The sequence below is a fragment of the Rhipicephalus sanguineus genome, chromosome 1 (assembly GCF_013339695.2).
Source record: "Rhipicephalus sanguineus isolate Rsan-2018 chromosome 1, BIME_Rsan_1.4, whole genome shotgun sequence".
NCBI lineage: Eukaryota > Metazoa > Arthropoda > Arachnida > Ixodida > Ixodidae > Rhipicephalus > Rhipicephalus sanguineus.
In genome coordinates, this window is record NC_051176.1 from 102,629,698 (window position 1) to 102,644,461 (window position 14,764).

The 14,764-nt window shown below is 44.3% G+C and overlaps 1 protein-coding gene across 1 annotated transcript; it reads left to right on the plus strand.

Moving 5' to 3' along the window:
- The first annotated feature begins 11,552 nt into the window (after positions 1-11,552).
- Positions 11,553-14,536, plus strand: LOC119377487 (uncharacterized). The gene is made up of 2 exons (XM_037646953.1): positions 11,553-11,558; positions 13,577-14,536. The coding sequence occupies exons 1-2, from the start codon at positions 11,553-11,555 to the stop codon at positions 14,534-14,536; spliced, it is 966 nt and encodes a 321-aa protein (XP_037502881.1).
- The last annotated feature ends 228 nt before the right edge of the window (positions 14,537-14,764 follow it).

The window sequence follows — 14,764 nt, forward strand, 5'->3', positions numbered from 1 at the left end:
ATAGTAGTCTGAATCGGTTAAGACAACTAGTTAGCTTGTATGGATCGAGGTGCCTCCTTTTCCTCACATACGCAGTGGGGTCACAACTTGTTCAAGAACATAAATTGCCACAGTGCTTGTCATATGCTTGCTTTTTTTTAAATAAATAATAAAGCTCCTATCTTGAATATATTGCCACCTGCTCGCTTCGCTCTATTATAGACATGTCTTGCTAGCCGCATTTCTATGACAGTGGTTGCTTTTCTCCAGCGCCACTGGGCACATGACATGCACTTCTGTTAATAGTTGCAAATTGCCACGCCAAATTATCTAACTTTTATAGGTTTTTCTGATTACGGGACGAACATTTGGTTGGGCAAGAAATAAATGGCTGCTTATATGTGAGGGTTCAGTTAGAAGGAGTATCACTGGCACCAATTAACATAAGGTCATAACCACACCTTTACAGACACAGAAATATCTAGATAGAAAGGCCTTTCGGAAAAGTCGCACGGTAAAAAAAAAAGAATAGAATTCAAAAAGTATTCGCATTGTTTCGACCATTACTACCATCCGTCGACATCTTCGCGCATATTTTTGTATATAAAACATGCGCAAAACGGCAAAAAACGCGAGAAAATGCATGACATTATAACTTTTACGAAAAAAAGGAAGACGAAGAAAGGCTCCCATTCAAGTTCGTGCTTTTACACGTAGTCGTTGCCACTTTCTGTAGTGTAGCGCCCGCTTACTAAGGTTTTTTTTTCTGTAGCCAGTGTACGTTGTCTTGGGCGTGTCGTCACACGTTTGTTTCGTGCTCCTCTTGGACTCGTGTAGACAAGGGAGCACACGCAGCACTATCGTGCAGCTTGTTTCACTTCATTCGAATATTAACTCGATTATTATGTTACGTCAAATATGAAGTTACGCCGCAGCTCATAGCTGAATCGTGCCCCTCGCTGGCGTTGCGGCGTGAGTACTGTGCCTCGGCAAGAGCAAACGTGTTGGGCGGGCCCGAGCCTACCCGTGGACGGCTATCAATCAAGCTACTTGGCACGGGAGCTCGGCTTCAAACTCGTTGATTCCGAGAAGGCCCCAGTTCAACTGGTGACTATCATAATGCCAGTGTGACTGTCAAACGTTTCATGCGGTGGACGTTAATTAGCAGCTTCTTCGAGCTTTTTACGGGGCCGAACGTCAACTCAGTCTGCTCAGTCTGCTTCGGAGTGACAACCGCGTCAGCTCGGTATCAACTTTCACGGTAATAATTACACTGGTGTGAATTAGTAGGCCTTATTAACATGGTAATGAATAAACTTGTCTGACTTAGTGTAGCTTTAATTAGCGGAGTATTAATTAGATGATGATTAATTAGTGATTATGTTGTCCTAATTAGTATATAGTTAATTAGCATAGTCTTAATTACCACTATCTGAGTTAGCAAGGTCCTGATTAGCTTGTCCATGATTAACATGGTCTTAATTAGCATGGTCCTGATTGGCGTGTTCTTAGCAAGACGTGACTTAATAAGCCCGCCCTTAGCATGACTTGGCTTAATTAGCTTGCTCATAGCATGTCTTGGTGTAATTTGCTAGGTCTAGAGCCTAGTTAATTAGCTAATCTGACGGACGCACGTGTTCGGAGAGCGAGCAGAGATGAAGAAGAGGGCGAAGAGAGCGCGCGCCGGCGGAGCAACGCGCTAGAAGCTAGAGGCCGATCATGATGATCACGATGTTGATGCATGTGGTCTCGGCGATTAGGTCCGGCCGCGCGTTGTTGAAAGGCGTTCGGCCGAAGATAATATTGAAGACTTTGGTATAGTTATTGTTAAGAATATTTAGTGCAAGCAATAAACGATTTAATGTAAGTTTAAGCAGCCGGTACCTCTAACATATAATTACTAAAGATTTATGATATTTTTCTTGCATGTGTGCACCTCTGAACTCAGTGGAAAGACTAGCAAGTGAAAGAAGATGCCGCTGGTTTGAAGACGCCACCCACCTTTGTCGACCGCCTTGACGTGGTGCCGCGTTCCATCGTACCCAACGGATCGCGGCCAGCGCTGAGGGCTGGATTTCACTTTTTCGTACTATTAGTTCGTTCAAAAGGGGGTGTCACGAGAGCTCGGAGAGATTTCGGGTTTCGCCAAACTCGGGCAATCCTCCATAGCACCCAATCTGCTTGTTGCGCGAGCGTCTGCATTCCGGCGAACGATTTTCTTCCGTGATAAGCTGCGCGTGTGATTGAGCTATTTCATTTTTGCTCAGCTTGACAGTGAAATTGCATGATTTACAGCGGCTGAAACATTCGTAGAAGACGACGGCTCTGCTCCATGCAGTACATGACGTCACACACGTCATGGCAACATAGCGGTCACCGGTGGTGGGCGGGGTTTATAGCTGGCTGCTTCTAGGGCTTATTTTGCAATGAAACATTCTTATACAATCATCCATTTTTCCTATATGTAGAGTCAGACCCTCTATTTACATTTTCCTCTGAAAACCGCAAATCGATGGGTGACCGTGTCATGGCCCCTTTAAAGGTATACCAGCATGACGTTTCAAATTCGGATCTTATTTGCAGTGTAATGGATGTCCATTTAAAATTAACCCTGCAAACATACTGACAAGTGTCGGTGCATTTTATGTATGTAATTTACATTCGTGGCTACTTGAGAGTTTAGGTTTTTTAAAATGCGAGGTATTTCTTAGCGAACTTCTGCGACTTTGAGCGTATCTATCTATCTATCTATCTATCTATCTATCTATCTATCTATCTATCTATCTATCTATCTATCTATCTATCTATCTATCTATCTATCTATCTATCTATCTATCTATCTATCTATCTATCTATCTATCTATCTATCTATCTATCTATCCGCGTAGGACTTTGTGCTCTCCTGGCCGTATCGTTAATAGGATGTATACAAAAATTTGTATGGCATAACATGACTGTATGAGGAGCATAAATGATAGGTCATAACATGAAAATCATGACATGTATGTTATGATCGGCATTATATACCTACCACTGGTCTTGGCGCTGTTGCGGCCTTTTCATTAACTTGATATATGCCAAAGTTGGTATGGCTTGACAAGAGTGTATAACGAACGTAAGTGGCAGGTCCTAGCGTTCAAATAATGACACGTATGTCATGCGCAGCATGATTTACACGACATGGTGTGGGGGCCGGCTGCAGCGGCTGTTTAATTAAGTGTATATATACCAAAATTGCTATGTCAAAATATTTCTGTATGACGTACATAAAGGACAGGTTGTGAAATGAAAATCATGATATGCGTGTCATGTTCGCCATGACATACCTGCCATGCTCATGGTGCGCTCGGGGCCAGTTCGCTGGCTTGATATACACCAAGACTTGTATTTTATGATTTGACTGGTAAATGACAGGTGGTAACATGAAAACCATGACATGCAAGTCATGTAGGGCATGACTTACATGCCAGGGTCATGGTGCGCTCGCGGCCGTTTCCTTAGGTTGACATACACCAAAATCGGTATTGCGTGACGTGACTGTACTAAGAACATAAATGACAGGTGGTAACACGGCAGTCATGACATGCATTTCATGTGTACGACGAACATAAATGGCAGGTATTAACATGGCGATCATGACATGCATGTCATACAGGGCATGATTTACATACCCCGCTCATGGTACGCTCGCGGCCGGTTCGCCAGCCTGATGTACATTAGTATTGGTATTGCGCGACGTGACTGTAAGATGAATATAAATGACAGATGAAAATCATGACGTACATGTGATGTACGGCATGATGTATGTACGTGACACTGTTGTGGTGCGCTTCCGGCTGTTTTGTTAACTGGATATACACCAAAATTGGTACGGCATGACATGAGTGCGTGACGAACATAAATGACTGGTCTTGCCACGTATGTACCAGAATATACGTTTCATTTGCATGGTATATACCATATCGTACATGCACGCATGCATACATGACAAACGTTTCATATATAGTCGACTAAATATCATGAAGTGAATGACTTGAGTTGCCTCAAAGACAAAACAAAACTTCTTTGTATGCAGCTGTTTGCTGGCTGCTTCGCATTACATGGATTCCCATAGTTCGTGGGATCTGCCGAATTTTTTTACCAAAAGATCTATGCGTCATGATGCCGTGACACATTTATTTGCACTAGAAGTGCTATTACTGCTGATACCACGTTGGAGCGCGGCCAGAGGAAACGCACGAAGCTCTTTGCTTCTTTCTATGAGCAACGTCATAAGAACTAGACTGTTTTACACGAGCTCAGATTGTTGTGTTCTGTGTGACGTCACCATACGGTCACTTCAGGTCGATGATAGCAATACGAAAGAACATTTGTGCCGCAGTTTTTCTTTCGTTTGAAGTGGAACGCTGTTGTTAGAAACGCCATAACGTATAAGGCGCAAGTTCTGCCATAATATTTCGTCAAATGAGCACATATCGTATCTTTATCGATTTCATATCTCTTATTTCTGGATCCGCCAGTTCTGTCTTCATTTCCGCACATCCTGTTCGAGGATCACTGCCATGGGTTCCGCAGCCTCATGTAAAAACCATTGGAAGTGCGAATGCTGCATCAAACTACAAAAACTGCAGAAGTTACGGTGTGGTCTCTGCGGCTCTTCGATCCATAGGACTATATTACTGTATTATGCTCTCCTATTAAAACAAGAATGCTGCACTAAGTTATCAGAATACTGAACACAAAGAAAAGTCAAAGAACGAAAAAAAGGCTGTTTGATGCACGAATCATGCAAGAACATAAACAGCAACATAAATGCAGAAAATTAATAAGTATCGAATGACGGCCTTGATGCTACAACATGGAAACTGATGATTACCGCAAAAGTTCGAAGATGATAACATAAAAAACGGAGATCTATGGATAAGGGTTACACAAAGATTGATATATACACAAGCACACAAGCAGAGTGCACGAGATGACCACAAGGAGTACAAATGAGTAAGAGGGAACTGCACCAGAGTGCTCATTTGGGCCGCTTGGCACATGTTAAACGAAACGATAAACAGCGCGAAACACAGGACAGTGAAAGAGACGGATCAGTGCTTGGTCCGTCTCTTTCACTGTCCTGTGTTTCGAGCTGTTTCTCGTTTCGTTGAGTAAGAGTGCCCTAGTTGTTCAAGAGTGTATAAAATAATTTTAGACTATAAATTCAAATAAACCAAAGTAGTACACCTTGTCAAATAAACCATGGTATTAAACAGCAGCATACAGTAGGTTGTGACCAAATATTCGAGAATGCTTAAAAGGGAACCATCTGAAGGCAGTGGTATGAAAAGTGACGATGTCTGGAAATTGAGCTGTTCTGAAAAAAAATCACGAATAGGTAAAGTGAGTATCCTGGGATGAACATATGAAGCCAAAGAAAGATAGGGTCTAGAAAAAGAACACTCGAGAAAGGGTACATTTCACGAAGTCAAAAACACGTTCAAACCACTCGGTCACTGCTTCTGACAAAAAAGTCGAAACAATTTCCGAAGTCATTTCCGAAGTATCAACTTTAGATATGTAATCGGAACAACAGCCTTAGCTGGAAGGCAAAAAGTCACACGGCCCCTTATGCGTTCGTCTAAGACGACAAGCCGAAAGCAATTCTCTTCTACTTCTTCTTTCTCCTTCATATTTTCTGCTCAGTCGATTGTATTCATCTTACCCCCTACCCCGTAAAATTTCCGTACCTACCGTAGTTTTGCACTGCCTCCTCCTAGCATCTGAGGCATTGCAAGCTGTCTGTATCTCACGTGGTTTCGCACTGCCTCCGGGATAGGACCATCTTTGATCAAGCGAAGATGTGGGATGACGTCATGATGGTGCCTTAAATATTGGAGATCTGTGACGTCATTATGACGCCATCCTAACAATTTATCCCTACACCCACCTCTGTATCTATCGCAGCTATTAACCCGAACCACACGCCACCGTAGACAAGAGGCATTAACACCTTACTTTGCGAGAACAAACACATTTAAGTATTCTGTTTTCCCTCGTACTGTAAACATGCATTTGTATAATCGAATCGGCATGATCATCTTTATTATTATTGCTTTGTTTTGTACTGTTTTGCTATAACAACTGCGGAACTGTCAGCAATTGACGTTGCTCTGAAATACGTTCAAGAAGAATTAGGAGCATCAAAGGTTGTCATACTTACAGAATCTCGTGCTGCCCTTAGAAGACTGTTGAGAAAAGACTCCGACGGCCCAATTACATGCAGTATCGTAAAATCTGCCACAAAACTTATTTCTCGTGGGGTGTCGCTCATTTGCCACTGGATACCTTCACATGTGGGTGTTGCTGGGAATGAAGAGGCCCATCACCTAGCTTCAAGTTGTGCCCGCCACGAGTGTGAGTGCCAAGAAATGTCATGCCTGTTTGACAACGCTCGTCTGTTGATACGCCGACACCTTTAAAGCAACACCCTCACCAGCGTATCGCAAGCTCAATTTTCCCTTCCCTTATTCGTGGTCGTGGATTGCCTCGTCGTGACAGAGTCCTCAGCATATAAGCTAAGAGTTGGCTCTGTATTAGTGCGTGAGTGATCATGCCGTCAAGGACGTGGGGACAGTCCGCTATGTAAGTCGTGTGGCTTCTGTGAGACACTAGAACACATAATTTTTGAGTGTCCTGCATTCGATATGCCGCGAGCCTTGTTCGTCAAGAAATATGGACTTATTGGTCTTAAGTGTACGAACCTTGATGATTTCCTGTTCCCGGGAGGATGTGCTGCTCGGCGTGACCAGGCCCATCGAGCCCTACTAACTTTCTTAAACAATACCGATTTCGCCTCGCGTTTATAGACATTTTAGGGGAGAAGCTCCTTAGGGTGTCGGTCATTCCCTCCTCTGTAGCAGTAGTAATATGTATCCAGCTCTAGGTTAATGAATTGCTCACTAGATGGCGTTTCATGTATTTCTTAGAGTTGCTGTTTAAAGATGACAGATGGCGTTTGTATAATGCGAATGGCGCATGTCATTGGATGCCTGCGATCGTAAAAGGCGCTCGCTCTTGGCGCGCTTTCTCTCTCGCTCGAGAGCGGACACTTTCCCTGCATTTCACCAATCACAAAGCGGTGATAATGAAGGGACCACGTAAACCAACAGTACAATAAAAGTTTGATGTTTAATATATACACGGTGTTTCACACTCTTTATATGATGTACTGGGCGAATTTCACGGAAGTTTCGCGGTTTACCGATGATTCTCTCCGGAGCTTCGCCCCACTCATCATCATTCACCCCGTGGATATGCTGTGATTTTTTTGTCACAAGGAACGCTTCCATGAAATCGCGTCCAAGCGTGTCACAGCTCTTACCAAGAAGTAGGACACCCGAAAGCAGACTCACGTTCATAGGATCGGTAATGCGCCGGTAAATGCCATATGGCTTTACTCTTACTTTACTGCTGGTGTTGTCGCGCTTGGTTTATAACTGATGGTGTTCTGGTGATGCTGGTGATGCTGGTGTACTAGCACTCGTGGCTTGGTACGCCAGCCTGTAATTACCGATATATCTCCTTAAGATATACAGGCCTGGCAAGCTTTCTGTCGCAGAGGGATTTTCTGGTGGCACAAAATGCGTGAGTATAGCTTAGCTAAAGTACGTGACGCCGAGAAAACTATAGCCATTTTAAATATATTTGTGGCGCGTTTGCAGTTAATTTTTGGCGTTTTACGTGCCGAAACCACGATATAATTATGAGTGCGCCGTAGTGGGGGACTCCGGATTAATTTTGTCTAAGTGGGGTTCTTTAACATGGACCTAGATTAAAGATCACGGGGGTTCTTGAATTTCGGCTCCATTGCATTGCGCCCCCGGTCGGGAATCAAACTCGCGTCCTCAAGCTTAGCCACGTGACACCTTACCTCTTAAGCTTCCTCGGAGGGTGTTTTTCAAACTGAACGACACTTTGTGTGCGTAAGGCAGCGCTTAAGGCCTCTTTGTTGTCAGCATGGGTTCAGGCTCCATCTTTCTCTTATGTTTATTACAACAGAATGTGACACTGAGTAAAGGAAGTCATACTAAACGAGCCATTGCTCTTGCGTGCCTCGAATAGCTGTTTGCAAAGTCTTGCGCTCACTTGGAGACTAATTACTAAAGCTAGGTTGCACGCTTTTATTCAGCTGATTACCCCTGATCGATGCTGTTTCTATGTGGGATGTTCTAGTTCAAAAATTCAATTAGGTAAGTAGAAGCCTGAACCCACGTTCGGAAGGCATATTTTGTCTGCTAAGCGAGAAGGAGTAGCCGGTGCCACCATAATGGCACCAACCTCTCCTATTTCATCATTCAAAAAAAAAAAAAAACAGGCCTGACGGGGTGTCCTGTACATGCACAAGGTGGTACAGAACTTGAAGAACGTGATAAAAAAGTACAAAACGCCTATGGTTGTCTCAGTGCCACGTAAACTGGCTAAACCATGCCCACGTACTTGCGAGGCCTTATGTTACGTGCACCGTTATCGTGGTCTGCCAAATTTCGCTGACATGTCGAACGATTTATATCGGAGCGAAAGGCCAGTGTTTCAGTGATCCAGCGCGGAGACAACAGCTGCAAATTAATAATAATGACGCAACGTATTTACCAGCGTATTCCCGGCTCTCTGAACGTCAGCCTTTGCTTTCGTGCATCCGAGTTCGGGATAAGTATGGTGATATGCTGGCGCGAGTTCACGGAAACGTTCCATACGAGAAATGAGAGATGTGTATAAGTGACACTTTTGCGCATCAGTGAAGAACTGTTTTCAGAAAGGTTGCCTTAACTTTGCTCCTGCCTGTTGCTCCCGGCCTTTGATGCGCGATGTAGCCTGCTCAACTTCCTTGCTTCCTTGTACACGCGCTTCGTATTATTCAAACAAGTTTTCAGTCTTTTAGTTAGCACTTGTCTTTCGTCTTACACGCCGTCCTTTCCTAAGTTGTCTGTTCAGTGCTCTGCAAGTATGGTCCAACAACGTCAGGAACATAACCTACTCAGAAAACATTTTAGGTAGGATTTACAGATGGCTAATGTTACATTAAGTGTTCATGAATTAATTAACTATTTCTATGCGATATTAAGTAAACATGCGTGCAATTTGCGTGGTTGCTTCTCTACTGTCGCTGGGCGCCCTTTTCATCGACTAGTTTGCTCATCAGAACTGCGATGCGTGCTTCTGGTGCACCGAACCATTTTTTGCGCTAAGATTCGTCGCATTACTTGGGCGTCATTTGGCGAAACCTGCGTTCACATAGGTATGAAATTCCAAAACAGTGGTGTACTTAGGTTCAGCTGCACATTAACGAATATCAAGAATACGAAATGAATCCAAGCCCCCCCCCACCACGGCGTCCTTCACAGCCACTGTGTCGCTTGCTAATCGCAAAGCCAGAATTCGTAAGACATAATTTGCTGCCTGAAATCAACGTCTATGGCGCATTCATTTCTGCACTGGCCCGGTGCCACTCCCGCTCGTCCACTGTTCACAAGGTATGTTCCATTGTCGAATCCTCGGTAACTCAGAGCTTGATTACCATTGGAATGTGCACAATTATGTCATCAAACATAGGGAACAGAGTCATAGAACATTAAATTTAGTGCCTCGCTTCAAAGAACAGCATTGAGTATCCTTCTAAGCAACAATCTTATTATTTAGTTCCCTAATTGGTACCGACCTACATAGAGTGAGTCAACGTACTACATAAATGTGCTAAGCATTTTCTGCTAACTCTGTTATGTATGTAATAAAGTATATATTAGGGGCTGCTTCACTGTTAGGTGGCTGACAGCTGTAGCGATCTCATGTGTATCATTGTATTGTAATCTGATCACCTTGGAGTGTTTTGTGAAGAGGATGAACAGAAAATGTAAATAGATGTATCATTAATGGCTGAAGTATCTTTTGCTCGACTCTAGCGTTCTTACTGTTACGTGTCCTTTGTCCTTGTTTTGTGAGGGCCATAGTCAAGGAATGAAAATTCCGAATCCCCGACTACCTCAAACAAGATGTTTATTTTAGCGGAATGTGCTCGTCGAGGGAAGAGAGACAAGCGTATGCAGAGAGAAACAAAATGTGCAGTAACACTTCAGGCTTCACCATGGCCCATCCATCCTTCGGTACAGGCAAAGATAGCGCAGTATACACAGGTTAACATGTCCAATGCTGAAATCGTCTGTCGGGGCACACACTGACTCATATTGTCCTACCAGGCCAGATTGCAGCCTGCAGCAAGCTGTCCATAAGAATATGTGCCCAACGGGCCGACGCTGTCTATCAGCACTTATAGTAAAGCCTCGTTACGTCGATAAAAATATCGCCCAGAGCAATACTTAGCAGCGCATTACTATTATTTAGCCTTTGTAAGCGTGTGATTTTGCGGAGGTGTACCCCCCCCCCCCTTGTGATTCATGAGCGGGCTCTCCTAATTGTGATCTCGGTCGTAAATCAGGCACTGCATGCGCATACGAAGGTACTAGACGGAAGTGTTTGGGACTGCTGGGCAATCGAATTAGAATGAAATGCTTCTAATACAGAGCGAAACTGGTGCGCCGTGGACACATCTAGTCGCTTTAGAGCTAAGTTATTTTCTCCAAATAGAGTTTTCAGCTATATCATTGACAAGGGGCATATTTTGGCAAAAGCTTCGTACTTCTGGTAATGCCGTATATTGATGACATAGTGGCTATCTGTAATCGTGCATTTATTATACATAAAACATATTTGTTTCTGTCATGATAGCGTGGGCATCTGGCATCATGCAGAGGTCGTGCCAACGCAGCGCCCGAAATTAAACGCGCGGATGTAATTTTTAGTCAATAGCATTTTTCGATTTTTTTTTTTCAGAAAAAAAAAATCCTGACCATGTGCACAATAAAAAGCTGCTTATAAAGTACTTTCATGAATGACTCTCAAGAAAAGGTATTGGCAGTGTTAAAAAAAGTCAGAGCTCAGGAACACTACTTGAAATTTAAAATCCGAATGGAGAATGACAAACTTGTTTCAAAGTTCTCTGAAAATAGTAGACCAAACCAAGAACGCGACGTCAGGAGGCAGGAAACTGAATAGAATCAACGGGTGGAGGAAATCCTTTTTACAAGTAGTCAACGTGTATGCAAGAATGCAAATTCATGACGAGCCTGTGTTACTTTAACTCAGTGTCAAGGCCACTGCAGCCGCTCCCAGTTACTCGATTAACGGGGACGAGCCGTACTAACAAATGCGGAAAGGATATCAGGTGAGAGATTAGGTCACGGAGAACGTGGGCGCGGTTCTTGGAACGTGGTCGAAAGCCAAGTTCATTGTCGACAGCGGCTTGTTTGTTGCTCACTGAGAAGGTAACTCCAAATACATTGTACTCCGGGAACTCCTGGACAATTCCTAACATCTCGTCGTGCTTGTTCCTCTTGAAATTCTTATGGGGTGCGAGATTGGTATAAAAAGCTCCCAGAAGCCATCACTAAACCAGTACTTACCAAAGAAAGAATACAGGCATAAGCCAAAGACGCACAGTGGAGTGGCGAAGACGTGCAAAACTGGCACCAATAATGACGGTGAGTGATTTGTGCCTAACCGAACACTTACGTTTTCAGTACATTGCTCCAAATGTTGTTAATTTGTTGAGGGCGGAAAAAAAAGACGGTCAGGTTTGTTACCGATCCTGCGTGGATCTTTGCAGATATGCGAAATTTTGATCTTTTGGTAAGCTTTGCTGGAGGACTTGGTAGGGAGGTTGGAAGCCTGAGGTTATTCCTTTTCCATTTCAATTTTGTCATATCTTTGCTTTGGGTTTTGTGCTTATTTTTGTTTGTTAACACTTATCAGCGTTTTCTTTAATAGTGTTCGTAGACGCTGTTACTTTAGCATAGTATCTTCAGACTATTATTTCTTCCAAGTTTCCAGATACGGACTGAAAATTAAAGGTTTAGGCACCTTAAAGAAAGTATAGCGCCGGTTAGTTTGAAAACAAACTAACAAAAATGTTATATACTGACCGCGTACCGATCTGTTATATGAGTGGAAACTTATCGCTCACTCGCAAGAAACAGCGGAAATTTACTTCGGGCATATAAAAGTAATACTGCTGAAGCATGCCTGCATAACGTCAAGATTACGCCACGATTACGGGCTGACGTTAAAGGAGCAGGCGAGGAGAAATAGGGGCGATTTTAGAGGGCCCCTCACTTGCCTCTGGAAATACAAAAAACGAGCGCATTAATCTCTCCTGGCGTTTCTCGTCTTTCTGGCGCTCTTCGTGACGCAAGAACAGTGATTCCCATAACGTATAAATAGTACACACTCTCGATTGGTCCATATACGCGAAATATCAGATGTGAATTGTCTCCTGCACTGCTTTGCCATGCAGCCGCCTATCCGTTCTTTCTTCTCTCGCATGACTATCGCGCGCGATCAACTGATTTGACGTCATTTTGTGTGTTTCCGACTGCGCAAGCGGAGATAACAGCGTGTAGGCGAAAAGCGCGAAATTTTGATAGGCTCAACACTAGTGCTGACATTGTACTACGCGGGCTTTTAAGAAATCAGTGGCGAGGCAGAGATATCGCCTGTAGGAAGGGTAGCGAAGGCGAGGAGGAAACCAATCCCTCGTCTTTGATCGCGGGGTGGTGAGAGGCCCTTTAAGTGCTTTTTGCCACGCGAACTGGTTCGCCCACGTGACCGTCATGGTAACGTACGTTAGTGTTCACGCGATCAAGCAAGTGCATCACTATTTGGCAACATAACTAGGTCGAAGCTGCCTCTTATCGCCTTCGGCGGGCCTGTATTTGGCTAGCATTGCTATTCTAAGAACAACTACGATTCACTTCGCTATGCGTGCCAACAGCATTGGCCTTATTTTCTTCTGTTCCTTTCTTTTCTCTTTCGCGTCGTGTAGCAGCGGCGGAATTGCTGACACGACATGGGGATGCGTCGGGACGTATTAGCATGATATTCACTAAGTTGTTATTTCGACAGTTACAAAGTTCGACACGTATGTGATAATAGAAAATGCGTAGTTTATTTTAAGATGGCGGCGATTCAGAATTTGAGACTATTTAAAGGACGTTGTCATTACCTGTTGCTTCTGCCATATACTCAAAAAGAACAGGGATAGATAGGTATCAAAATAACGTATCAAAAGTGCCTGCGCGGCGCTCATGCTCGGCGTGCACGCGCCAGCATGAATGGATGCTCTGGTTAATTTCCCTTAGTTGAATGCTAAATATAATCCGCAGTTCCAGGCAAAAAGTGACTAGCACGTGTAAGGCTGTCAAAATTAGCGCTGCGTGCCTGCGTTGGAAATAGCATATTTAAAGCAGCTGAATTTTGCTAAAACTATATTGTACTTCTAGGAAAGAAAAATCTGCTACTGAAATAAACTTGGTGTCTGTTACTCAGCATGGTACTAATTTCGTGAACTGAAATCCTGCCTTTACCATGAATTTTTTTTTGTTGCTGCGCAAGCTTAGCAACATTCATTCCATATTCAAACTTTACGAAATCAGTACCAAGTCATGCTTCAACTCCAGTAACCACAACAATTTTTGGTACCTTGCATGTTTTTCCACTTCAGTACTTGGCCATCACTTTTGTTGCTACCTTCGTCGCATCCGCTGCCTTCGCTGAAGAGGCCGCGAAAAACAAGGATATCAAGAAAGATGTGGAAGACGTGGAGGGCCGCGGAGGTATCCTGGGGGCTGGAGTCGGACTTGGAGGTGTGAGCAGTGGTTACGGCATTGGAGCGGGGCCTGGTCTGCTATACAGCATCCTCGGAGGAGCTGGACTTGGTGGCGTTGGCTTATATGGAGGCAATTACGGCGGAGCTGGTCTCACCGGTTTGGGTCTTGGAATTGCTGGTACTAATCTCGGTGGAACTGGATTTAGTGGAGTCGGACTAACTGGCAGCGGTTACGGTGGGGCTGGTCTCGCGGGGACGGTTCCTGGCGTTCTTGGCAGTGGTCTCGGAGGGGCTGGAGTGGACGGAGTTGCAGTGACGGATGGTACCTACGGCGGAGCTGGTCTAGCCGGAGCTGGTGTTGGCGGCGCTGAACTTGGAGGTGCTGGTCTTTACGGCACTGGTGTTGATAGCACCAGTCTCGGCGGCGCTGGGCTTGTTGGTCCGGCCATCGTTACACCTGGAGTCGCTGGTACAGGAGCCGTGGGAGCCGGAGTCGTGGGCAACCCAGGTCCCATCGGAATTGGCGGCGGTCGCGGCATAGGTGGAGCTTTTGAGTCCAGCTATGGTTCTTCAGCCGGAGGACACCAAGCTGGGTACGAAGAGGGCGCCTCAGGTCAAAACCAGGGATCTGGAAGTTTCAACAGTGGTGCTTCTCAAAGCAGGGTGAACGCTTTCAGTAACAAGCAGGGCTACAGCCAGAGCTCTGGGTTCTCGGCCAGCGAGAGCAAGACATATGGATCTGGTTTCAAGCAGGGCTCATCTGGATTCCAGAATGGAGCATCTGGACACCAGTCGGGCTTTGGACAGACTTCGTACGGGAAAACCATTGGGGTTGGTGCCATCGGTCAGCATTAAAAGCAAGTATTGTTTTTTAGGTCTGTATATATAATAGCTTGCTTCATTTAAATATGTTTAGATGACAGTTTGAAAGGAGAAATTGTATTTCGAAGTCTTAAGAGTATTTCACTTATTTAACCTTTAGATTGCATGAGCGTTACCGTGATATATAAGAACAAATGCAATACTTGAGTCTATGTACATACGACGCTGAAGTGTTTATTAAGCTCCGATTTCAGCCTATTC